Here is a 26,178-nt window from a genome sequence, read left to right on the forward strand (position 1 = left end):
AGATCTTTCCAGACTTTTTTTCTTTTCACACACGCCCATGTGCATTTATTCAACTACTATTATGATTATTAGTTTTACAAAAATGGGGTCATCCTATGTAGATTATTTGGAATCTATGTTTTTTAACTTAATAACGGATTTTGGAAATCTTTGAGGAAGGTTGGCTTTTTAGAGCCAGAGGGACTAAGACACAGTCTTTGAAGGAAGAACCAGAGGAAATGATGAAGTGGTACAAACAGGAGATGTGATAAGCAGGGGAAGCAGATGCCCTAATCAAGGCGAGTCCAATAAAAACAGGCTAAACTCTTCAAACAAAAGCAATATGTGGCTTGCAGTGGAATTTTCAAAATGTATTAAAAAAAAATGTGGTAAAATGGAAAGTGAAAGTGTCTTTCTACCCTCCAGCCCTGGTTGCCCCCTCCGAAGTGAATCATTGTCGCAGCCCTGTGTGTGCCCTCCCAGGGAACGTTTCATGCTGGTCTCTGCATATAAATGTATATGTTTTTATTTGGCTATTAATTTTTTTTATGAATGCAATCTTTCTATAACATCATTCTGCATTTTGCTTTTTACACTTCGATTATCAGGGCTATCTTTCCACCTTCGATTTATCTCTTTGTGGAAAAGACAAAACAGCATTCCATGATACAGATGAGTCTTGGTTTAATTAACCAATCTTCTGTAGATGGTCATGTAGATTGTGGTCAGTCTTTTTCTTTTCTTTTGCTATTAATGCCTACAGCAATACGTTGGACATCCTTTTAATGTATCTTGGTATAAATTTTTTGTGTGTCCTTTAGAGAAATTCCTAACAAAGAAATTGTATGTGCATTTAACATGTTGGTCGATTTGACCAAATTGCTCTCCAAAAATGCTGTTTCAACTTATCTTCTACCGATGGGGGATGGGAGTATCTATGTACTTACACATTTGGCCACATCGATATGATCAAACTTTTCACTTTTTGCAAATCTAATGTATGAACAATAGAAGAGCAATTACAAGTTAATGAAAGTCTGTGGCTAAACACACATTTTTGTGTGTGATTGTAAAATACCTAAATTAAAGGGGCACAAATTCATAAGCAGATGCTCCACTGACTTGGATTGATACCCTCCTGCTTATTTTCACTGTCATCACTCTGGGTCAAACCATCATCATTTCCCACCTGAAAAACTGACTGTGGCCTCTCACCATTTCTCCAGAATCCACTCTGCCCCCTGTAATCCATTCTCCATGGAGCAGCAAGTGTGGTCTTTAAAGAATGTAACTTGGCCCCCTGATTCTGCACCGTGACTCTGAATATTCTGAGGGACATCCTCCCCATGCACAGCTGGATCTGATGTAAAGCATGATTGGTCAGAAATCAGGGAAGCCCCTGAGCCACTGCTCCCAAAGTGAGCTGCAGTGGGGCCTGTGTGGACCCTCCTGAGGGCAGAAGTCAGTGTCAGCATCCTCTGTGGTCAGAGACTGGGGTAACCAGGGATTGGGGGGGGGTCCCAAGATATTGGTTTCCCTTGACTCCTGGGCAAATATGAATGCTCTCTTGAGGAAAACATGATCATTTTTAGTTCCAAAATTGTCCATGAATTCCCAGTTAAAGATCACCAAATACACAGCTAAACCAGCCACTATGGAATAAGAGTTAGCAGAAGGAAAAAGCTTACATCCCAGGAGCATCAGATATTGGAATTACTATCATGGAATAAAGAAAAGTATGTAAAAAATGTTTAATGAAATAAAACAGAGAGTTTTAAAAAAATGAACAATAAACATGAGTTATAAACATGACCAAGCAGATGTGAAAAGGAATCTAATGGAACTTTAAGAAATAAAAAAATATAATTGTTGATATAAAAATTTAGTGTTTAGGTCACGAGGCAGATTAGATACCACTGAAAAGGGAATTAGTGAACTGGAAAATAGATGTGAAGAAATTACCAAAAGTCAGGAAAGAAAGAGAGGGGGCTGAAAACTAAGGAAAAGGATTTGAGACACAGCAACTATAATGAGAACCCTAAGTAATGTCTCCCAGAGAGAGAGGAAAGAAAGGTATCGGAGAAGCAGCAGATGAAGAGAAAAATGTCTGATCATTTTCTGGAAGTGATGAAAGACACCAAACCTTTGGTGCCAAGAAGGATGATGAATACCAAGCCAGACTAGTGAAGATGAATCAACCCTCGAACCTGCAGAACCAAAGGGGAAAACAAGAGAAAAGAGCCACCAGCCCAGATTTGTGCACCCACCAAATAACTGGATGAAGGTCAAGGGTGAAACAAAGACCTTTTTAGATAAACAATACTGAGTGTTCACCGCTATACTAAACGCCCTTCTATGCGAAGGAGTTTATGATGAAGGAAGGCCTGATCCTTAATATAAAATATAACAAGCAAAGACTTTGAAAAATGTTGTAAATCTTTTAAAAAAAGTTGAATAAGCTGATGATGTCTAATTTTGTGGAGTTTTAAAAAAAGACATTAACTAAAATACTGGAAAAACAACACTATGTAATTTGGGACGGGATGATTAAGTTAGTGTTCTAAATTCACTGCGTTATCAGGGAAAAGATTAACATGCTGAGATGTTATAATTTCAGACGTGTCCACTAAAAATAATAGAGGTGTCAGATAACGTCTCAGCCGGAAGAGGGGAGAAAAAGCAGCAGGGATAAGCACGGCTCAGCTGACCTCTTACACTGAAAACAAAGACAAGGAAGCAGGAAAAAAGCATAAAAAGCACAATTTGTAGAAAATAAAAAGATGATAAAAACAAATCCAGTTTATTTGCTGGTTAGCAGACATTATTAATTTGGATTTTTGAAACTTCTGCTAGATACTATTCACACACTTGAAGCATAAAGGCACAGAAAGGTTGAAAGTAAGAGGTTCAAAAATCCTTATCAAACACTAAGTAAAAGGAAAGTGCTATCGGATGAAATAGGATGTACTATAAAAAGCATTCTTAAGGACAGCAGTCACTCCATAAAAGATCCAGTCTGCCAGGAAGATAAGGCCATAAAGTTACATCAAAATACGCAAAGCAGGAATTGCTACAGGTGTAGCCAGATACTGGCAAATCCATCATCATGAGAGATTTTAGCACAACTTTCAATTATTTATAGGTCAAGCAGGCAAAAGATTCGTAATGATGCAGAAAATTTAAACACACAGTGAACAAATGTAATTGATTTTATACACGTGTGTGCACACATGCATTGTTTGTGTGCACCTGCATGTGTGTTGTGTAAGTATGTATACACAGTTATGTATAAATAGATGACTGTGCTCAACCATGAGATAATGCACATTTTTTTTCAAGCACATGTTCAACAATAACAAAAACTGACCCTCTACTAGGCCACAGAATGAGTCTCCACGAATTCAAAGGACTGGTACCACACAGGCCACACTTTTGACCACAGTACAACTAAAAGTCACAAACAAAAGCAATTGAAAAAATTGGATGTATTTGGAAATTTTAAATACTTTGGAAGCACTCAGGCATCAATGAAGAAATCAAAATTAAAAAAAATGAAAAACCCAGAACTTAGAGCTAAGCAAAAAGTGGGAAAAGAACATACAAAAACACGTGAAATGCGGAGCAAGCAAGACTTCGAGGTAACCTTATGGGCTTACATTTAAGAGAAGGAAGTCTGAAATTTAAAGATAGTTATCCAGCTTAAAATGTTAGAACAAGAAAAATAGAGTAAGCCCAAAGAAAGTAAAAGGAAAGAGATAATAAGAAAAAAAAAAGGAGACATTAATAAAGTAGAAAACAAAGCTATAAGAGAACCAGCAAGGCCCAGGCTGGTTCTGAAATCCTTAATGGCTTGGATACACCTCTGCTGAGACTGATCAGAAAAAGAAAGGAAGGAAGAGAAGAGAGAGAATAATATTGGGAATGAAAAGGAGACAAAACTATAGATCCAGCAGCAATATTTAAAAAAAAAAAAAAGAAATTTATGGTCCAGTATATAACCCTACTGGCATGTATATATGAGTAGTTCTATAATGAAAAACTGAGCTGTAATTTATCGCCTCCACCCCTAAAATAAACAACAACAAAAACCAAACAAACAAGCAAAAAAACCCAGGCTAGGGTGCTTTTACAGATGAGTCCCACTACCCTCTGAAGAAACGGACCATTCCAGTTTCACAAAAATTCCTCCTGGGGGCAGGAGGAGGGGGGCGCCCCCGCCCTGGCGTCTCTGTGGGTCGTTTGTTACCAAGGGCAGAGCCAGGTTTTGTGGAGCCTGAGGTTTACTCAAGTTGGGAGACCCTCCTAAGAACAGGGTGCAAATTTATACAAAAATCCCAAAATGGCATCAAAGTAAATACTGATTTAGAATGAGGGAAAAAATCATACGAAATCAACAACTTGTAGAAAGTTGACAAATATTACACACATTACAAAAATCCGGAAAATACTCTTTTTATTAATAACTGCTTGAATTTCCTACTGCGGTTCCTTCCTGCACCTTCTGGGTGGTGCCGTCTTTGATGGCTCCTTATCTGACGAAGATTTTGTAGTTTCATTTTCTATGGCAAGAGTACCAAGGCCAGTCTGCCTTTCCTTTGCCTTTGTTGAGCGAGTATATTTGCAGTTCTCAGTAATTTAGAAATGTTTCTTTTTAGCTTCACAACTCCTTAGAATGGCATACATTTTTTGGGTTGGAATCAAACTCTGGAAAACCTCTGTCAAGTTTCTTTCACGTACAAGCCAAGATGTGAGACAGCGTTCCCTAGACTGGCTCATGCGTGTCTCTCCTCCACCCTCAGGGTTTTGGTGACTGGTGCCAGAGGACAAATTCAAGTGCACCTGCGTGTCCTGACAGTGGGAAGGGAGTTCAGAGAGAGGCGAGAGCCTTCCTGGAAGCCAGTCCCACACCTGCTCAGCCAGTGCTCACTTAGCTACACAGGGAAGTGGTTGTGAAACACACGGACGGCACCTCACTAAGTAAAAGCCTCTCCAACTTGGCTTCTTCTTAAGCCGGATCCCCGAATGCCCCTGGCCACTCCAGCACCTGACAGCAGGCGGTAGTGTTGGAGGGCAGTCAGAGTGGAACAGGCCAGCAAAAGAAAGGGAAGAGACCGTCTCCCAAATGACTGTTAGTGTATTTCACATCTCAACGTCTGCAGGAATTGGTGTCCACATGAAGACGTGGCTAGGGTTCCTGCCCCCTGGTGAGGTTTTGGAAAGGACCCTCACAAGAGAGAGACCCTGAAGCCTTTTGAGGACAGTGTGAGAAAGAAAACTTACTTACAAGACAACCTCATTTATGCACGTGGTTGCAAAAGTCCTGAATAAAATATTAGTAGTTGTATATTTTGAATGAAGGTTTTAAAATAAGAAAAAAGAAAGATATTAGCAGTGGAATGCCGTAGTGCATAAACAATCACGCATTATGCCCATGTTGGGTCTGTCACAATAATGCAAAAGCATTTAATGTCAGAAAAATCTGTGTCATTCACTGCATTCCCATATGGTGAGAAACACCATGTGATGTCCACTCATAAGAGCAGAAAAAGCATTTGATTAAATTCTAAACCCATTCACAATTTAAAAAAAATCTTATCAAAAGAGAAATTGTTCGAAATATCCTTATGCTGATTAAGGGCATTACCAATATCATTTCATTAAGTAATATTTCTTTTTTTGTTTGTTTGTTTGTTTGTTTGTTTGTTTGTTTGTTTATTTATTTATTTATTTATTTATTTATTTATTTTTTGCTAGTTCTTAGGATTTATTCTCTTAACAACTGTCAGATGGAACATACGGCAGAGTCGACTGTATTTATCATGTTGTAGTGCTCATTTCTCTCTTAACTGGAAATTTGTACCTTTTGCCTCTCCCTCCACCCTTGCCTCTGGTGCCTTCAAATCTGACTCTTTTCCTGTGAGTTTGAAGTGTAATTGACTAACTGGTGTTTCTCGATGGTGAAATACTGAACTGTTGAAATCAGAAATAAAAGATGCTGCCTTCACAATGGATGCCACTTACTTTGATCATTTACTGAAGGTCCTAGCTGTAAGATAAGAAAAAGAAATGAAAGGTTTAAGGACTAGGAAAGAAATAAAATGAGCACTATTTGTAGATGATCTGATTATCTTTGGACAGAATTCAAAATCTGCAGAAAAATCATTGGAAACAGTAAGAGTGTTTAGCAAGATGGCTCGATAAAAGAAATCAATATAAAAACTGATTATATTCTATTACAGCAACAAATAAATGGGGGGAAAGATACCATTTACAATAGTAGTAAAAAGTATAAGGTACCTAGAAATAAATCTCATCAATATAAGCAAGATATATTTGGAGAAAATTATAAAAATGTGCTGAAAGACATTAAAGGAGACATAAATAAATGAAGTGATATGTTCATGGGTAGGAAATATCAAGAGACTGTTTAGTAAACACAGTGGATTCCAGCCAGAATCCCAACAGGTGATTTTATTTTCTTTTATTTTTTTGAGACTTTACAGGATGGTTACAAAATTTGTACGAAAGAGCAAAAGTGTCAGAAATGGAAGAAAAATAAAGAGATGGGGGCGTGTTGTACTAGAAGATTTATTGAAAACTAGAGTAATTGTAACATTGTGTATTCCATGAAGAGATAAACAAATTGACCAAAAGAACAGAATAGAAAGCTCAGATAATGTCTTGTGGATTTATAAGCTCAATGTATAGTCAGTGAGGAAGGGAAGGCTATCCAGTAAGTAGGGCCAAGACAATTGGTTTTCCACGGGGAAAATAAGAAGAAATTCTACCCCTTCCCCATTCCAACCCCCAAGTCAATTTCCAATGGATATTGGAACACAAATGGAAATTGCAAAGTACTGGAACTTTTAGAAGGAAATGTGGGAGAATATTTTTATGACCTCAGGGTAGGGCAGGATTTCTTAAACAAGATGCAAAAAGCATTACCACTGCAAGACAGGCTGATAAATCCGTTAAAATTAGGAACTTCTGTTCCTAATTCTATCGCTTCTGTTACTAAGCCACCATGAAGGGAATGAAAAGGAAAACCACAAACCAGGAGGCGATATTCACAACTCATGGAACCAGCGCGGGGCTAATGTCAGCACACGTCAAGAAGTCCCACAGATCTTAAGGAAAAGACGACACAGTAGAAAAATAGGCATTAAGGCACAAGCCAGTATCTTACAGAAGCGGAAACGGAACGGGAAATAAAGTTACGCAGAGACACTCAGGCCCTTGAATCATCAGGGCTGTGCAAAGTAAGGCCCAATGAGTTAAAATTTTACCCTCATTATATTAGCAAAAAATATGAATTCCCAAAATAGCAAATGTAGGTGAAAATTAGTGGGAACCCTGCCAGTGGGAACGTCAACTGGGATAAGGCTTTGTAAAACGATTCTCCTAAATGGACTTTCTAAAAACTTACAACACGAGACCAGGGGCTTACAAACACTTTCGGTGACTCACAGTGAGAAACCTGTCTTACGTCAACACGCACGCATGCAAATAATGATGGGGACAGAGGTGTCGGCAAACAGCACCGGTTCTCACTGTAAGTCATTCGGGTGCTTCCCGCTGGTGCTGTTTTGTGGAATAAGAGCAGTGCTAACAAGTTTTGTGGGAGGTTTTAAAATGCACTTTAAAAACCCTCAGACTTACTTTTTTTAACACCTTCATCGTGGTGTAGTTCCTGTATGCTCGATACGATTTCAGTTTTCTTCAGCTTACTGAGGCTTGCTTTGCTGGCCAGCGTGTGGTCAGTTCTGGAGCCTGGTCAGTGTGCACTTGGGAAGAACGTGCTTTTGAATGGAATGCTCTGTAGATGATCAATGAAGTCCATCTGGTCTAACGTGTTATTTAGGGCCTGTATTTCCTTATTGAATTTCTGTGTGGATGCCCTGTCTACTGATGTAAGTGGGGTGTTGAAGCCCCCACTCTTACTGTGCTGTTGTTGATTCCTCTTTTTATGTCTGTTAACAGTTGCCTTTCTGCTGAGGTGCTCCCATGTCGGGTGCATATATATCTGCAATTGTTACATCTTCTTCTTGGCTCGATCCCTTGAGCGTTGCGCAGTGTCCTTCTTTGTCTCTTGTAACAGTCTTTGCTCTAAAATCTATTTTGTCTGGTGTAAGTATCTGCTCCAGCTTTCTTTTGGTTTCAATTTGCATGGAATATCTTTTTCCATCCCCTGACTTTCAGCCTGTGTGTGCCTGTAGCTCTGAAGTGGGTCTCTCATGGACAGCACATGTATGGGTCTTTTTTTGTATCCATTCAGCCAGTCTGTGGCTTTCAGTTGGAGCATTTAAACCATTTACATTTAAGGTAACTATTGATATGTATGTTCTTACTGACATTTTGTTAATTGTTTTGGGTTTGTTTTTGTAGGTGTTTTTTTTTTTTCTCTTTCTTCTCTTTGTTCTCCTTTCTTGTGGTTTAATGACTAGATAAGTTCCTTTAACTTTGTTGTAAAGCTGGCTTGGTGGTGCTGAACTCTTTTAGCTTTTGTTTATCTGTGAAACTTGAATTCTCCATCAAATCTGAATGAGAGCCTTGCTGGGTAGAGTATTCTTGGTTGTAAGATTTTCCCCTTTCATCACTTTAAATATATTGTACCACTCCCTTCTGGCCTGTAGAGTTTCTGCTGAAAAATCAGCTGATAACCTTATGGGAGTTCCCTTGTATGTTATTTGTTGCTTTTCTCTTGCTGATTTTAATATTTTCTCCTTATCTTTAATTTTTGTCAATTTGATGACTGTGGGCTGAACGATCACATCCAGCACTGTGCACTGAGTGCCTGTGCCCTCCCCAGCTCCTAGGTGGAAGCCCTCATCCCCAGTGCAATGGCATTTGGGGTGGGGTCCCTGGAGACAGCAGGTTTAGATGAGGTCATGAACGTGGAGCCCCTAGGATGGGATTGGTGCCCTTTTAAGAAGGAAAGCCCCGAGCCCTCTCTCTCAGTGATGTGAGGATACAGCCAGAAAGCAAACCAGGAAGCAGGCCCTCAGCTGACATGAGATGTGCTGCCACCATGATCTTGGGCCTCCCAGGCTCCAGAACAGTGAGAAACACATGTCTGTTGCTTAAGCTGCCCAGTCTGGGGTATTTCCTGCCTAAAATGATGGACACCTGGCTTGTACTCACCCCAGGGCCTTTGTACTGGCCATTCCCTGTCCCAGGAATGCTCTTCTTGGAACTTCCGGCTCATTTCCATCTTTCAGCTCAAGTGTCCACATCTTTAGTGAGAACTTCCCCATGACCCTGTCTCACATTGGGCCTGCCCGCGCCTCCTAGAGCCTAGACTGCTGTCCCCGTTCACTGCCTCCCACGGAACAAGGGGCATTTGGGTCACCTTCCCAGCTCCAAGCACTGTTAGTGCAGATCAGGGTACCTGTGGATCACATGCCTTCTCAGCAGACTGTGAGCTCAGGAAGGGCCAGAATGCCTCTGTCTTGCTCAATTTATTCTGCCGAGCCTCGTACCATAGCTGCCAGAGCCACACACCAAGACTGGCCACCAGGATGAGCTACGGAAATTGCAGAGCCCCGTGCATGTTGAAAAAGCAGGGCCTTTGCTTGGAACGCATTAGGAATTGCAAGGCAATGAGAGCAGAGCATTGCACCCTGTGTGGTGCCTTTCTGAGCATGGGGCCCAGTGTGAATGTTTAGCCCGTGTGCTCATAGCTACCCTCATGCAGATCAGTGTGTCAAAGAGCTGTGGCCTTATACAGACACCACCAGGCCTCATTATCGCCTCGTGTGACCCAACCCCACACGCGTGTCAGCTTCCCTGCAGAAGGTGTGCTTCTCCGGGGAGGCAGGCAAGGGCTCTGTGCTTCCCCAACTCCCAGCACACACCCCTCTCTTCTTCGTTACCCACTCCCCTCACCGTGCTGGGGCTCCTTGAGGGCGGGGACTGGGACCCTTGTGCTCTGTGGCGGGAGCCCAGGCTGGACCAGACAGATGCAGGCTGGAACCCAGGTTAGGCGGCTCTGGATGAGATGTGGAGGCTTCACTTCAGTACAGTGGGTTCAGAGGCTCCCTGGGCAAAAAGGTGACACGGGGAAAGGGCTTCACGCATCTGACACGGAGGAAAAGCTCAGGCCGTGTGTGTGAGTCCTGTTGCAGCACAGAAGCAGGGACGCCGGGCTGTGATGTGACGCACTGGCTGAGGGTCCCCGGACACCCCAGTCTCCTAGGGCACACGTAACTGTGGGCACCCCCGATTCCTCAGTGGGCGCGGGGCTCCCATGTGCACACCGCTGTCCCCCCGGCGCGGGAAGCGAGGGCGGGCGGGGTGGCGGGAGCTGCGCACGGGGCCTGCCACGCGGCGGGCTGCAGCCACGCACCCGCTTTATGAATATTTTTATGAGCAGATGAGCACAAGGGGCATTTCTATTCAATCCTGCTGCCCGAAGGTTAATGAGTTCAGGTTGGTTTTCTGAATCCTGAAAGGAAATATTAGTGTCTGCAGTTACTGCTTTTATTTAGCAATAATCTCCGCCAAACCCCAGGTCAGGCGTGGGAGAGACGCGGAGAGGAATGAAACCTATTGTGTCCCGGAGGGCTTCACAGCCCTGCCTGCGAGCCAGACCCCAGACAGATCGTCACTGGGGGGCAGGGGAGGAAGGTGGGTGCCTGCGTGGGGGCGGGCAGGCCTGGGTCTGCTTCTCACGTGCCGGGTGCCGCCCGACAGCGTGGCCTGATGTCGAGGGGGACAGATGGTGTCCACGTAATCTCAGGGATGAAATGCCACAACAAATGCTGACACCACGTAGGGTAAAGAGGACTAGTGAGGAAGGTTCCCCATGGCCGGAGGTCCAGGGAAGTTTTGGGAAGGGACATGTGGGAAATAAGTTGAGGCTGAGGGAACGGCTTGTGCAAAGGCCCTGAGGGTGGGCTGAGTTGGATAAAGATGAACAGCTGCTGTGGCTGGAGGTCTTCCTGCAGGGAGAGGAGGGCCAACCCTGGGGCTCGGGCAGGTGGGGCACTGGGACCATATCCTGAGGCACAGGAGCCCTTAGATGATGCTACAAGCAGATGCAGCTGAGAGAGCGTGGGGCTTGCAGGGGAGAGGAGGTGGAGGAGCAGGAGACTGCTCAGGCAGCTTCCTGGAGGGCCAGGCAAGGATGGGTGAGGCCTGAGTCGTGCATGGGGTTGGGGGCCAGGGAGGGGAGAATGGGCTGCTTATGCAGCGCTGAGGAGGTGCCATTAGTAAGACTCTGATCTCCTGTGGAGTGAAAAAACATGTAGGCTACGTAAACTCTGAAAAAGAAAAGTCACTGTGAATTTGCACGTGTGTATTACAAGGTCTAAACTCACAGACCTGGTCACGGGGGTCTCTCTGGGGAGCGAGATTGCGGGAGCAGGTTTGAGGGGAGTTGAGGAGAGTTTCAGATTTATAGAAAAATTCAGAAGATAGTACAGAGAGTCCTCATCTACACCGTCCCCATTTCCCCCATGATCAGCATTTTACATGAGTGCCGTACGCTTATTACAATTAGTGACCCAATCTTGGTACAGTGTTATTCACTGAAGTCCATACTTGATTCAGATTTTCTTCATTTTTACCAAATGTCCTTTTTCTGAGAAGTAGGATTTTAAATTAAATGTAATTTAAATTTAAAAACCAAAGTTCAATTTGGTTATTAGAGAACCTTTTACATTTTGGAACAGCTTGGTTATGTGCAAGTCTTTTTCAACTGTACATTCTATAAAACCTAAATACAGATTGAGTATTTCTGATGGAAATTTTGTGTCCAAAATGAGATGTGCGGTGTGTGTAAAATACACACCAGATTTCAAATAGTATCTCATGTTATTTCAAAAGTAATGTGAACTACCTCGATTTTAAAATATGGACGGTGTGTTGAAATAATGATAGTTTGGCTCTCTTGGGTTAGGTAAGTATATAATTAAACATTCATCAAAATATATTATTATATAATTTCACCCCATTCTTTGTACCTTCTAAAAGTGTGGCCACTAGAAAATTTAAAATCACATTTTTGACCAGCATTCAGCTTCCATTGGCCAGTGCTGATCTGAGGGGCAGAAGCCTTGGAGAAGACAGAGGAGGGATACTGGGAGAGGAAGGAGGGGTGTCAGACGAGGGGAGGGTGGGTGGGTGGGACCTGGTGTTGGAGGCTGGGTTCCCTGGGCCTTTGGGAAGTGGGCAGGGAGGGAGACGTCTGGCTCAGAGGAGCCCCACAGAAGCCTGGAGGTCCTCTGTGGCGAAGGAGGCAGGTAGGGGGCAGTTTAAGTGCGATCCGATGGTCGTAATCCCTCCAAAATCACTTCACATCCCGTGTGGACAGCTGGATTGATCTGGGACGGGTTGTGGGGCGGGGGTAAGAGAGGCTTGGGTGGAGGCCGGCGGAGGCAGGTGGGGGGCTGGGTGTGGTGCCCAGCACGGGCAGCAGCTGTGTGCCCTGCTCCATGACGATGGGGCTGGAGCTGCCCTGACTCACTCTGTCAGGTTCCTGGGGCGGCCGCCGCCCAGCACTGCACCCCAGGGGCTCAAACAATAGAGACGAGTTCCCTCACCGTGCTGGAGGCTAGAGGACCCAGATGGAGCTGCAGGCAGGTTCAGTTCTTCCTGAGGCCTCTCCCCTCGGCTCGCAGACGGCCATCTCCTCCCTGCACCTTCACCTCGTCCGCCCTCCCTGTGAGCAAGGCTTCGTCCACGTCCCCCCCGTTTAATGCGGACACCAGGCATATCGGATTAGGGTCCCCCCTCATGACCTCGTTTTACCTCACCACTCTGTGCAGACCCTTTCCTCAAACAAGGTCACGTTCTGAGCTACTGGGGGTTAGGACTTCATCAGATGAATTTTGGGGGTAGGGTAGGGGATGCAGTTTGACCCCTAACACTTGCCCAAGCTCACACTGGTGGTGGAGGCAGGACCCTAGCCAGGCTCTACAAATATATTCTCATTATTAAAAAAGAATCCAGTGCAAAGAGGCAGAGTTCCATTTAGCCCACCCCTCAGCATCCTTCCCTCTTCCCAGCAGCAACTATTCTTATTAGCCTGTGTATCTTTCCAGACCTTTTTCATGGAGGAGCATACATAAATATATGTGGCTGGGGGGTGCTCAGCCTGTTTTTAAAGTAAAATTTAAATCCCTTTTACAGTGAAAAGCCCAGCTAATGAAAATTATGTTTCAAAATAGACTGAGGCATTCTTTGTGCTACATACAATGTTTTTGTCTCATTTGCAGTGGAAGAGTCCCTTGTTTCAAAAAAAAAAAAATACATTATTAAGAGGCCTTACAATACAAACCACATTTTCCAATTCAATAGTGTACAAGGTCAGCCAAGCAAAGACAATGTAAACCAGCCTGGAGAGTGTATTGCTCAATAATGAAATTTGTTCTGGGGGCAGCACGATCAGTGGGCCTGGGGCGGGGGGGCAGCTGTGGCGCTGCTGAAACCCTAGCCTCCGAAATGAACCCCTCCAGTGACTGGGGACCTATTAAAGGATGCTTAAGTGTAGTTTCAGAGATTGCATTTCCTGATTAACAAGGATATACTTTCTTGAAGGGAAAAATGATTCCATTAATATCCTCCGTTACACTGAATCGGCCCTTGTGCAAGAGGAAAGAAGCTGATAGGACCAGGAAGAGGGTTTCAGGGGCCGGCAGGAGTGAAGGAAGGGTTTGAAGGGTGCCCATCCGAACTGGCCCCCGAGTTCTGTTTGGACAAGGAAATCAGCCAGACCTACACCTCCAACCCTGATAACCTCAAACTCCACCCGAATGTCAGCCTCCCTGGTGGCAGGCCCTAAGCTGGTGGTGCTTTTAGATCATGTCTCCTCCTCCCTGGGGCAAAAGCCCCTTGTCCTTGGAGGCTCCCCCCACGCTTGTCACCTCCTGGTGGATGTCATCTCCAGACACCGGCTGCTGTTCTTGCCTCGTTGAGGCCGTGGGCCCCACTCCCGCATCTCTGTCCCCTCTTTGGGGACATCTCCATCATGTGTTCCCCTGGGAGGCTGGTCCCACTTTGGCCTCAGAGCCCCCCAGTTCCTCACTTCCCCCACCTCCTTTACTCATCAGGACCCCTTTTGGCTGCACGGTCCCATGAGCAGGCCTGCATTTCTACCAGAGGAAGGAGGGAAGGGGTAGGTGTGCCCATCCTGTTAGTCACACATCACTCCTGCTCCCAAGCCGGCGGTCACGCCAGCTGCTGGAGAGAAGCTGCGCCATCTGTGAATGGCCACGCGCCCGGTGGGAGACGGGGGTCCTAGAGCAGAAAGGAGGGGCTGTGGGTATTGGGAGAGGCCCCCCTGACTGGCCGCGCCCTGGGCTGTGCCTGCCACTGTCAGGAAGGATTTTTCTCCTGCAACAGCCCTGGCCCTTTGGTTTGTCTGTCTCTTGTGCTGCAGCCTTGACCTCGGTGATTTGGTTTCTCAAGCACCAGCCTCCGCACCTGCTGAGTGCCCTGTTCAGTTTCCTCCCGTCCCGGATCTTCGCGAGGCGGCCCCCTTTTCATCTTTTACGTGTGAGCTTCCGTGTCAGCTCCTTGGAGGGGCCTTCCGGGGACACCTCCTCTGGCAGCCCCACCTCCCCAGGCACTATCTTTTCTTCATCTCATAGTGTCATTGCCGTCAGTCATTTTCTCATTTATTTATTTGTTTTCTTATTTATTGTCTGTGCTCCCCCACCCCCAAGCCCACCACCCAGTGAGAATGAAAGCCCCACGAGGGCCCCACCAGGCTTATTTTGTTCATTATCCTGTCCCAGGGTGTAGAGCAGTACCTGGCACATCGTCGGCACCCAGTGAATGCCCCTTGAAGAACTGAGTACTTGAATGAAGAAATATTTCCATCATTGAGTTGAAGCTATAGGAAGTTATCTAAAAACACAGTAAATGCATGCTCATTCATTTGGTTCTTCTAAATTAGAATTTGGAGGAGAGAGAAAGAAGTTTGTCTTTGTACTTAAGTGGGATAAAAAAAAAAGAAAAGAACTTTCTGAGCAAATTATCTATGTAAACAGGGAATATGTTTTGCCCTCTTATAATGAACTCCAGCAGCTCTGGCCTCAAACAGTCTGAGAAGCTCTCTGGTGATGAATATGCAAATTCCAAGGGATTCCACGTTCTCGTTGAAGCCCTTACAGGATTCTGGAGTCTCAAGGTCCTAACTTCTCTTCCCTGTGCCCGTCTGCAGCAGTAATGGATGCCCAGGGTGGGGCTGGGCTTAGCTCTGCACGTGTAACCTGGAACTCCGACTTTTCAGGCAGCCAGGCTGCCCCCGCCTGCGGCGCAAAGAGGTACATCTCTGAACGGCCCCAAACAGGCACTGGCAACCCCTGAAAGCTTGGGGTAGGCTTTGCTAGGAAAAGGCAACTGGTCACTCAGTCCCAAGGTTAGCACCCTCTCTGAGGTCTCCATGGTTACCTTAAGTCGGCCCCCTGCAAAAGACAGTTGAAGTGCAAAAGTCTTGTAAGACTTAGAAGACCGTAGAAGAAAGAGTACGTCCACACATCAGTTTTAAAAGCCCAGACTCTCTCCCTCCTCGGCAAGTCAGTTTTCATGTCAGCGACCGCGGGGTGCTGTTGAGGAAGTGGAGCCCGTCAGAATTTGGTTAAGGCTGATGAGCCAAACAGTAGACTTCAGTTTCAAACTATCTAGAAACCACACCCCACCACCAAAAACACATGTTAAAACAACTGTAATTGTACATTTCAAAGAACAAGTAATTTTGTTTTACTGTGGTCACCGGTAATTCCAAGCTAAATACATCTATGTCTTGTGCACTGTTTTTATGCACATTTTTGGGAAAGAGTACGGTCGGGTGTGAGCTATAGATTTGCTTCCCCTTTTCTGTATAATTTAATATTGAGGCTTGGGGAGGGCAGCTCAGATTTTGTAATGGCCGCAGAGCTCTGGGGACAGCTCTTTGCCGGGCCCCAGACTCATGCCCCAGGCGGAGGGGAGGCACCGGGGTTCACAAGTCCTCCAGGGTTACAGTCAGGAAGGGAAACTGCTGTGAGCAGGAAATGGGAGCGTGGACCCGAGGCAGGCAAACACGGCACTTGTCCACTGCAGGTTTGCTTCAAGCAGGACAGGACTTGAGAAGGGGGCGGGGGAACAAGGAGTCCTCAGGGCAAAGCCTCCACTGCTAATGGGAGCAGCAGGCAGCACCTCACCGTCCCTGGCTCCTCTGTGTGGTGGACCGTGGGTCTCCCGGCCCCTGGGCTCACTGTGTTGAGACTGTTCGTATCCCAAGGCCCCCAGGGAGCAGTGCGTCCTGGGCTTACTGGGTCTGGTACCCCACCTGCTGTGAACGAGTCCTGAGCGACCGAGAGCCCACCAGGCTGCCGTCTTCCCAGGTCTCTGCCTCTTCAGGAGCATCCTGGTCCAGTGGCCTCCATCCTCTCAGGTGTGGAATGGTGATAACAGCAATACCCAAATCACAAGGCAGTTGTAAAGAAATAATAGAGTGCTCCCTCAGTGCTTAACAAAAGCAGGTGCCCAGTGGACGTTGGCTACTGCTGACACTGAGCCATCCATAGCTGTGGTCTGGCCTTAGTCATCCATCTGGGACTCCAGTTCCCTCTTCTGAAGTCCTGTCTACTTGACTGGAGACAGGGCATCTTTGGCAACCCCCTCTCCTTGCAGCAGGGAGGGTGCAGGATCCTGTCTAAATGCGTGAATGGTTGGGACACTGCTGTTCCTCGAATCAATACCCAGGAACACCAGCCTGCCTAGGACTGTCTCTACCGCCCAGGAGAGCTGGTGCCGTTTGGGGCTGAGCCCACTTCTGACACCAGGACCCAACCCTGCAGCCAGGTCAGATTTCACAAGCCTCAGCCAGCCTCCATCACTTCTCTGACCAGCCTCTTCTTGAGATCCTAGCAAACCTGGGGGAGTGCAAGTCTGGGAGACTGCAGACCCAGCCCCTTTCCTTGGAACTCCCAGCCCCAGATGGAATTGATCCTATAGGAAGTACAAAGGATTTGTACGTAGAAGGGAAAGAAAAAGATACATAAAGACAAAGAGAGAAATCAGCCACAATCCCACCTCTCGGAGATAACCACTCATTCATATGTTTTCTTCTTCTTTTTTTTTTTAAATAAGAATGCCTCTCTCGGGGGAGGGCATGGCTCAAATGGTAGAGCACATGCTTACCATGCACAAGGTCCTGGGTTCAATCCCCAGCACCCCTTCTAAGAATAAATAAATAAGTAAACCTAATTACCCCACCTCAAAAAAATGAACAAATTAAAAAAAAATGAACTCGAGTACAAACAACAGCATAGGTGAATTCCTCAGCATAATACTAAGTGAAAAAAAAACAATTCGCAGAAAACTGCATAGAATAGGATACAGTTTATATATATATAAAAGAATGCCTCTCTCCACCATGAAAACATAATTGAGATCAAATTTACATACACTGGGTTTCTGTTTCAACATTATGCCAGAAGTACCTTCCCATCATCCAACATTTTTTGGATATAGAATTTTTTATGGATGCATAATTGTCTCAAAGTTTATTTAAGTCATTGCCTAATGTCGAATATTTAGGCTTTGGTCTCCTGGCCTCGCCCCTCCCAGGTCCCTGGGTCTGGCTCAGTCCTGTCCCACCCACCTCTCAATTGTAGGCTGATCCCATGACTTCTTGAACCTCCTCTTCCCAGAAATGCCTGGTGCCAACCCACCCACCAGAGCGGGCCCTTCAGATGCAACACGAGATGTTATGGGCTAACCGCATCCCCCCAAAGCCATGTTCAGGTCCTCACCTCCAGCACCGGAGAATGCGGCTTTTTTTAATTTCTAGAAACAGCGCCGTTACAGATGCAAATCGTTCAGATGAGGTCATATTGGAGAAGAATGGGCCCCAATCTAAGATGCCTGGTCTCCTTACAGGAAGAGGAGGAGAGGCGCAGACACACAGGGAGAAGACAGCCATGTGAGGCCAGAGGCGGAGGTGGGAGTGACGCATTTAAACTCAGGGCGCGCCGAGGACTGCCTGCAAACACCAGAAGCCACGAGAGGCAAGGAGCAGGTCTCCCTTGCATGTTTCAGAGAAAGCGTGGCCTGTTGACACCTGGATTTCAGGTTTCCATGTACAGTAGCCCCCGGACATAAACAGGCTTTCCAAATCCCTCCTTCCTGAAGCCCACGGCACCATCCCAACCCACCAGATGGGCACTTGGGGTACATCACCAGGCGAAGGCAACACAAGCTCCTTCACATAGGAAGCGGGAATCTGGGCATCTGACTCCCGTCCCTTACTCTGCACCCCCGTCCTCCTCTGATTCTGTCCAACCACCTTTTCTGACCCTTCCTCCCCCTGGACCCCTGAAGTCCCAAAATGCCCTGCAGCCACCCCTAAGAAGCAATGCGGCATAGTCCCAGGACTGGGACCTGCAAGGCAGTGTCCTGTCACGTTAATAGTGACGGGGGGACATCACCAAGCCCTTGTTCTACGCCTGACACTGTGCCAAGCTTCTCACGTGGACGCTAACACCTACTTCTCACAGCAGCCCCTCGGGCAGGCGTCAATCCACAAAGGAGGAGACTGAGTCTCAGAGGGACTAAGTAATTCTCAAGTCAGTGCGGCCACTGGAATTTGAATGTGGGCAGTTGAGTTCCAGAGCCCAGCCAGCGCTGCCATCTGTGCAGATGGGCAGTTAGGATCCTTCCCTCTTCAACAACCCTCAGATTAATGTTTAATTGGGGATTTAAAAACTGTTCTTGTTAGCATGCCTGTGGTCTCTGCACTGCGATCTTTCCCGTTAGGTCGTGTTATGTAAACTGTCGGCCCAGACGCCTCAGAGCCTGCGTGTCTCCCAGTACCCAGACTTTGCCCTAAACCCTGGTTCTTTCAAACAGGCAGCAAGGCAGGGTGATCCTTGCCTGAACTTTGAGCTGAACAGCCCCAGAAGGGGATGGTTGAGGCATGAAACTCAGTGGCCCACAAATCTCAGCCCCTGCACTTGCCGGCTGGATGACCGTGGGCTTGTGGTCTTGCTTCCGTATTCTATACAAAGCGGTGCCCTGATCACATAGGAGGTCACAGAGTCAAACGGGGTACCGTGTACGATGCACTTAGCACTGTTCTTGGGCTGTGTGTCTCTCTCAGAGGAATGTCAGCCTCTCTCTTGCTTACATCCCCCACATGTGGTCATTTATGGGAAGGAGATCTGGCCATCTCTTCCCCTCTTGGGTAAAAATGCACATTTAGCTTAAAACCCACGTGCCAGAGCACGGGTTTCACTGGAGTAAGTGTGAAAGAGATGAGGACAGTAGATTCTCTTTTAGGAAGCCTAGGTGAACACACAGCAAGCTGGGGAAATATCCCGGGGACAGCTACTTTTCTATATATAAAGAGCACTAACAAATCAATAAGAAAAGATTTTTTTAAGACTGATGTAAAAATGGGCAAACAATATGACCTCATAGCTCAAAGGAAAATCAATAAAAGAGATACTACGAATAGACATTCCTTTTTGCTCATAATTAGAGGAATGCGCTTTTAAACAACCAAGCAGCACCACTGGCAAGATTTTTAAAGAACGACAATGATGAGGGTCGGTGAAGATGTGGAAAACGGGCACTGTCATTGGCCATCCATGGGCGTGTCGAGTGGTGCACCCTATTTGGAAGGAAGGCCAGTGAAAGAATCCTCAACACACACATTTTGCTGCAGCAATTCCACTGCTTGGAATTTACACCCAAATCTGCAGGTGAAGGAGAAGATGGGGGCATGGAACAGTGTTTTAAGCAGAAGGAACAGCATGTATGTGTGTGGAGGCTGTACTGGAGAAGGCATGGTGGACAGGTGGACAGAATTTCGTGTGACTGTTACCTGGTGGTGGCTGGTGACACCTTCTCTGAGGAGGAAGAAGGCTTATCTGTGAAGTGTGTGGGGAGGAGGGTCTGATGGGAACCGAGGGGTACTGGCAAGGGTGGAAGAGAAGGAAGAAGGAGCAAGAAGGAGGGAGAGAGGGTATGAACATGGTCAAGCTGGACGGAGAGTCTGGCTGGGACTGAGCCCCGTGAATCATAAGTGAGTCCAGTCCAGTTGGTGGACTTTCTTACATTCTGCATCTTGACAGCATGTAAGTGTTTTAAATCTCAAAATGCCCCTTGAAAGTGGCTGATGGCCTTGATTAGATGTGAAGGGTGATACTGAGAGAAGAGAAGAGGTGAAAGGAGCCAGAGTAGCTTCCTGGAGGGGGGGCAGGGGCGAGGCGGCAGGTCCCACCCTGCTCCCCCTCCCAGGGCTGCTGTAAGGTGGGGACAAGGGCAGAGCCTGCCTCAAGGGCTGCGGCCGGGGCGGCACTGAGCCCGAGCCTGTCAGACCCCTTGGACGCTGCTGAGTGTGGCCTGACACTATTACCAGCATTCCTCCTGGGCATTGAATTTGAGGGGGATGTGGGGGCCAAAATGACAGGTGACTGCATGTGTCCTGGTGTCGGGAGGTAGGCGCGACTCCTCAGAATCAGAAACTTTCAGGGCTGGAAGCCAATCCAGGGAACTCCCTCGCTAGTGCTACCCACCATCATCCAGTTTGTTCTTAGTTGCCTCCAGTGGTGGGGAGTTCACTACTTCTAGAAGCATCCTGGTCCTGCCCCCTGAAAACCCTTCAGTGGACCCTCCATCGCCCTTGACATAAAGTCTGACTCCTCCTGAGGCCCTGTGGCCCTCCATGACTGAGCCCCTGCGAACCTCTGCCCTCATCCACCCCTCACTCCCTCACTCTCTCACTCTCCCCTCACCAGTCTCACTGGCCTTCTCCCAGGTCCCTGAACACATCACTGTTTTCTTTCGCACCCAGGCCTTTGCACGCTGGTCCCTCTCCCTGGCTGTCCCTCCTCCTCCTCCATCCTTTGTGAAGGTTCAGCTTACGTCCCCTTTGCAGGCAGGCCTTCCTTCCCCGCCCCCGGCTCAGGCCAGCGGCTCCAGACGCGTTCTGTGGAGTGTTCGTCACTCTTGTAATTATCTGCTCATTGAATATGTCACTCACGGATCAGAAACTCACTTGGGCCCTGTCTGCTAGACAATTCTCCCCGTTACCAAGCTCACCGACCCCAGCAGTGAGGGCGGCCACCCTCCCACTTCATAGATCGGGAGACGGAGGAGGACCACTGGGGCTGGAGGAGGGTTATAGGAGACGGTGTACCACGAGGGCCGACGCTGGCTCGCAAAACAGGAACAATGACTAATGTTGTTGCTGTTGTCGGCGATCTTGAGGACACACAGAACCTCAGAGTGAGAAGAAAATGCAGCACCCACCCAAAGGAGACAGCCAGGAAGTGACTGGCCCAGGCTCAGGGGAGAGCAGGGACTTGCCCCTTTCTTCCCCAGGTCTGGAGAGTTGAGTGCAGGGTCCCGCTCTTGGCAGTAACGGCGGGAAGGCTTCGATAGGTTCTTGGTGTCAAGGTCTGACCCCACCTCATCTCCTTTGCTGCTCCTAGCAGCCCTTGAGCGCGGAGCCACCACTGTTTCCAGCTCACTGATGGGGACATAGGGGACAGAACAGGAAGGTGATAAAGCTTGGGTGGGACCCAGGTCTGAGGATCCCACGCCGTTGCTCTCAAGCTCTCCATAGCAGGCAAAACACGTGTTAGACTCAGCCATGCCCAGCTGACCTCCCAGAGCCCTGGTGGAGGTCCCGGGAGGGCACCAGCCCTGCCTCTGCAGTGCCCCAGTGCCCGCAGGACCCCTGGTTGCCCTCCCCGCCAGGAGATCTGGCGTCCTCCGGGACATTCTGCTCTCTGTGACGCCTTCACGGCCCACTCCTGCTGTGTGTTCACAGGTCTTGTGTGTTTCCTGCATCTGGGTCTTTCAGAAACTTCCTGAATACCCAAGGGGCCAGGGCACTGGCTCTGTACAAAGGGCTTCAGAAAGCCATTCTGGCTGGAAGAACAATCACACCAGCCCCTGCTCCTCCCGGCCACAACTCAAGGCCACCCCCAGCGCCAACTTCAGAACTTAGCTCCTTCCCTGGAGTCCCCCTAGCGCAGCTTCGCTGCCCTCAAGTTCAAATTGATCTCAGCCGCCTGCCTGCTTTTGCACTGGGCTGTTGATCCTCATTTTCCAGACTGGCCTTGGCAGCCAAGTGCTGTATCTTGGAAGTTTGATCAGGAAGCTCATTCCTGATCCAACTGCCAAGCTTGGAAGCTCCTTCTGGCTTCAAGCTTTCATGAACATAGTGAGCTTTCAATATACTGCCCAAGTACTTCTTCACGTGTCGCTGTTCGCTAGTTTGCCATCCAGACGGTTTTGGAATCGAGGAAGCCGCTGCATTTGCCTTGAGCTGGTGATTTTGCATTTGGAGATTGCAGCCTCGGTCAGGAGTGAAACGGCTGGCCATGATGATCCGTCTACAGCGTGTGCCCCGCAAAGTGGCGAGAGGAAGTCTCCGTTCAGGATTTTCCTTTGTTTTGAGTAACTAACACAATTATCGATCTCCATTCACATTTGATTTTTGGACGAGCGTGCTTAAGTTAATTTCCTCACCACTTTTATTCTCAGTTTGGAAACAGAGCCCCACGCCAACCACCAATTCATTATGGAGTAGCCTGTGATTTTGTCCTAGTTAATCTGTCTCTAAATGATAACTTGCCATTGCAAAGTATATGTCTAGAGATAAAAGCAGGACTGAAATGAGAAAAAAAAAATACAAACGAGAGAAAAAAAAAAAAAGAGGCTGTGGTTTCTCTTTTTCCCCCTCCAGCATAAATTGTTGAGTAAGGAGATTTTTAAAAGCCAGAAGTTTCTGTGGAGCAGACCACAGCTGGAGGCCAAGCACTGGCACGGAACACATCTGGCGTGGCCTGGGTTTGAGGCAGGTTTGCTGCCGTGGGTAACTAACCATGCTCACCCACAGCCTGGCTCTGGTCAGCCCCAAAGAGGACCTTTGCAGACATGAGACGGAGGGAGAACAAATGGGAAAAAATCAACGTCCAAATTAGAAATGACCTAAATGGTTCTGTTTTTCTTGGGGCCCTGCTGTGCCTTTGATTTCCTGATTGCTCGGAGCAAGAATAACAAAATCCATCCGAGGCGGTGCTCTTTGACAGATTCAACTGAAAAGGCTACCAGTTGAATGTGATGTATCCATCCCAGTGGGTCTCAATCGGGGACAGTTTTGGTCCCCAGGGGACATTTGACTGCATCTGGAGATGTTTTTGGTTGTCACATCTGGGAGGTGTTGCTACAGGCATGTGGTAGGCAGAGGCCGGAGATGCTGCTGGGCGTGTTGCAGGGCCCAGGACAGCTGTCTCTTGGCAGAGGGGGACCTGGACCACAGCATCACGAATGCTGAGGTTGTGTGTGTGTGCGTGTGTGTCTTAATGTGAACCCGCGTGGGGGGGCCACGCCACACTAAGGTCTCCTGAGCCTGAAGCTGTGAAGTCCAGGCTTGCCTCAGTGTGGGGACTGAAATTATTCAAGTATCTGAAGGATTAACGGGGTTCTGTTTCCTTTCACTCAAGCAAAAGGATCTTGTCGCCTGGTGATGCAGCCCGTGGTGAAAAGGACTTTTGAGAAAAGGCTCAGTGGAAAATGGTGCCTGGCTTAGAGCAGGGAACTTTGAAGGCAGCCCCAGGGGGACTGTCGCCCTTGCTAACGTCTGTGTCTGACTCAAGGGCCGGCGGGCTCCGCGGTGGCCGCCTCCGCGTGCCTGGGCCCGCCGGGCGCTCTTGGCTTCTCTCCGGTGGAATCTGTCTGACTGGCGGTGGCGAAAGGTCAGCAAGGAGCGAAGCAGCGGGACTCCGGAGGGAGAGCCGCGAGGCTACACTTGCAGTGATTTTATTGGCATGACAGAAGCTCGGGGCCTGCCAAGGACAACAGCCCTGTGCTGTGACCAAGGCTGCAGGTTTCTGGGGTAATCGGTCCCTCCGCTCTGGACTGTCCAGTTCCCACGGGAGGGAAGAGCCCGGGGAGGAGGTGGAGGACTGGCGAAGACACACGTTCTGTTCCTCCTTCTCCCTGTCCCAGCTCCGTGCCCAAAGGGAAAGTTTACGGAGTCTTTTCTCAGCACCCCTCCACACACCCACTCCCTTTCCTGGCCCTCCCTCACCCATGCACAGGGCTGCCAAGGCTGAGTTTTGCATCGATGGAGGACTCCGTGGTGGTGGCTAGCTGTGTGACCTGTCACCCCAGCCCTGTGATAAATGTCCCCTTTCAGTGGATGTATCTCCAACTCTTCAAACTGCTAACATACCCTCCCTCAGACCTTCCTTCAGACCCCTTTCATCTCTTCTCCAAATACCTTGCTTAGAAATTCGCAGTTGGAAAGACGACGGTGATTAAAGGGCCCCGAGGCAGACCTGACTTTGCTTCTCGTCCGCAAATGGAGTAAAGCGTGCCCGGCGGGACCTGGCGCCTCGGTGTGGGGCCGTGCGCTGGGTGCTTCTCCTGCCCTCCTTCTTGTAATCCTCACAATAATCCCAGGCAGAGAAGAGGATTTGCTGAGCCCATTTGGCAGATGAGAAAGCTGAGGTTCAGAGAGCAGATGGAGATGCCTGTCCAAGGCCACACAGGTTGATACGAAGCTGAGCTGGGCTTCTGAGCCAGGTAGTCTGACTTCAAGGCCAGAATTCCTAACCCTTCACAATGTGAGGCTGCCTGTGGGTGAGCCTGGGGCTGGGAACACTTCCACGACTATGGTTCTTATTGTCATTTTTGCCAGTGGTGGCACACTGTGGTCAGCTGGCATTTGGAAAGAGTTTTGTTCACTCCCACCCCCTGAGAAGAGCCAGGAGGAGAGCAGTTGGTCCTGGAAAAGGCACTGTCACCTCTACCAGGGGTCCTGTGGTCCCTTGCCTCCCCACCCCAGGCCTGCTGGGCACTAGCCGCAGCCCAGGGTCATCGTACCCTCTCCTAACTTCTTCCCCAGCTCTGCAGCAAGACAGAAGCTCTGAGGACCAACAGACCTAGGGTTCAGTGGGCAAGACCAGATTCCGCAGCACTGGTCTGAGTGACCTGGGGCTTGTACCATGTCACGGGGGCTCAGTGGGCCTGGGAGCCTCCTGCATCTTTTTGGAGGTCCCAGCCCCTCGGGGTCTGGCACCAGGAGCTGCTTCGAGTACCTGGAGGTCAGACTGCATTGAGTGTGTGGTGCAGGGCATGGTGACCGGCACCCCTGCATAGGACCCAAGAGGAACCTGGAGTCACGGCAGGTGCCGGCCAGGTGAGGCTGGAAAAGGACACGCAAGGCGCGGACTTGCCGGCCTAATGCCCAGACCCTTACAGCAGTCCCCAAGAAGCCCCAAGGAACGTCAGACGGCAGCTCCCTCCCTTCCGACCTCAGGAGGCCAGCCGGTGGGGGAAGGGTGGTACCTACCTCCCAAAAGCACCAGGACGCAAGCGTAGGGGAGCATGGCTGCGGGCATCCCGTCGGGGCTAGCAGGACGGCCCCCGGGGGCCTCCCTGATGCGGGCGCGGGTCTCTCCGGCAGCAGCGGATGCCGGCGGCCCGGCTGGGGTCCTGGGAAGAAGTTGCAAGGGCCCTGCGCCCCCCTCGGCGCTCACACGCGCTCACCCTCGCGGGCTGTTGATAGTTCTAAGTCGAGCTGCGCACTCATAGGTCCAACTTTCCAGAAGAGGTGGAGACAGCTCCCAGCGTTGCGCGCACACCAGCGCAGCGCTCCCAGCCCTCTGGCGCGGCTCCTCCTGCCATTCAGAACCCCTAGTCGACCCCCCTCCGCCCCCTGGTTCTTGCCTCCCCTCAAATCTTTGCAGCGAGCAAACTCTCCCTCAAATTCTTGTCCGGGCCAAGCCAGAAGGCGCTGTGCGCTCCTCCCACCAAAGCGCACGCCTATCCAGGCCGGTCCCTGGAAGGGCAGGAGGGTCAGGGGAAGCTCTTCCATGCCCCGCTGGGTCCTCAGACACCCAGGGCTTCTATTCAGGCCTTCCAGAGACTCTTGGAAAAGCTGCGTCAACTAGGAGCTGGGGGAGTGCAGGAGCGCAGTGAGAGTGGCCAACCTGGGGCACCCGGCTGCCCGCAGCCGCTCCCTGTAATTAGCTCCAAAGAGCATGGGCACAAACAGTGTGGAGCCGACCAGGGCGGTCCCCCCACCCCTACCCCCAGCTCCTCCTCCTGCCACCCACCCCCACTCCCATCTGAGTCAGTCAGTTTAGGGTGACAGCTCAGAGGCAAGGCGGCTGGAAAGACGAGGAGGAGGGCAGACGGGGTGCCCCCACCCCAGGCCCTGGCCCTCCCCAGGCAGCTCCCGAGCGG

At 48.7% G+C, this 26,178-nt stretch overlaps 1 protein-coding gene across 1 annotated transcript in view; it reads right to left on the bottom strand.

Annotated features, from left to right (window-relative positions):
* APCDD1L (APC down-regulated 1 like) overlaps positions 1–25,630 on the bottom strand; it is a 50,460-nt gene extending 24,830 nt beyond the window's left edge. Inside the window, exon 1 of the mRNA XM_032461436.1 lies at positions 25,283–25,630. Within this exon, the coding sequence (XP_032317327.1) occupies positions 25,283–25,331 (49 nt within the window). The 5' untranslated portion in view covers positions 25,332–25,630. The remainder of the gene's footprint in view (positions 1–25,282) is intronic.
* Between the last annotated feature and the right edge of the window lie 548 nt (positions 25,631–26,178).

Source organism: Camelus ferus, chromosome 19 (genome assembly GCF_009834535.1).
Source record: "Camelus ferus isolate YT-003-E chromosome 19, BCGSAC_Cfer_1.0, whole genome shotgun sequence".
Classification (NCBI taxonomy): Eukaryota; Metazoa; Chordata; class Mammalia; order Artiodactyla; family Camelidae; genus Camelus; species Camelus ferus.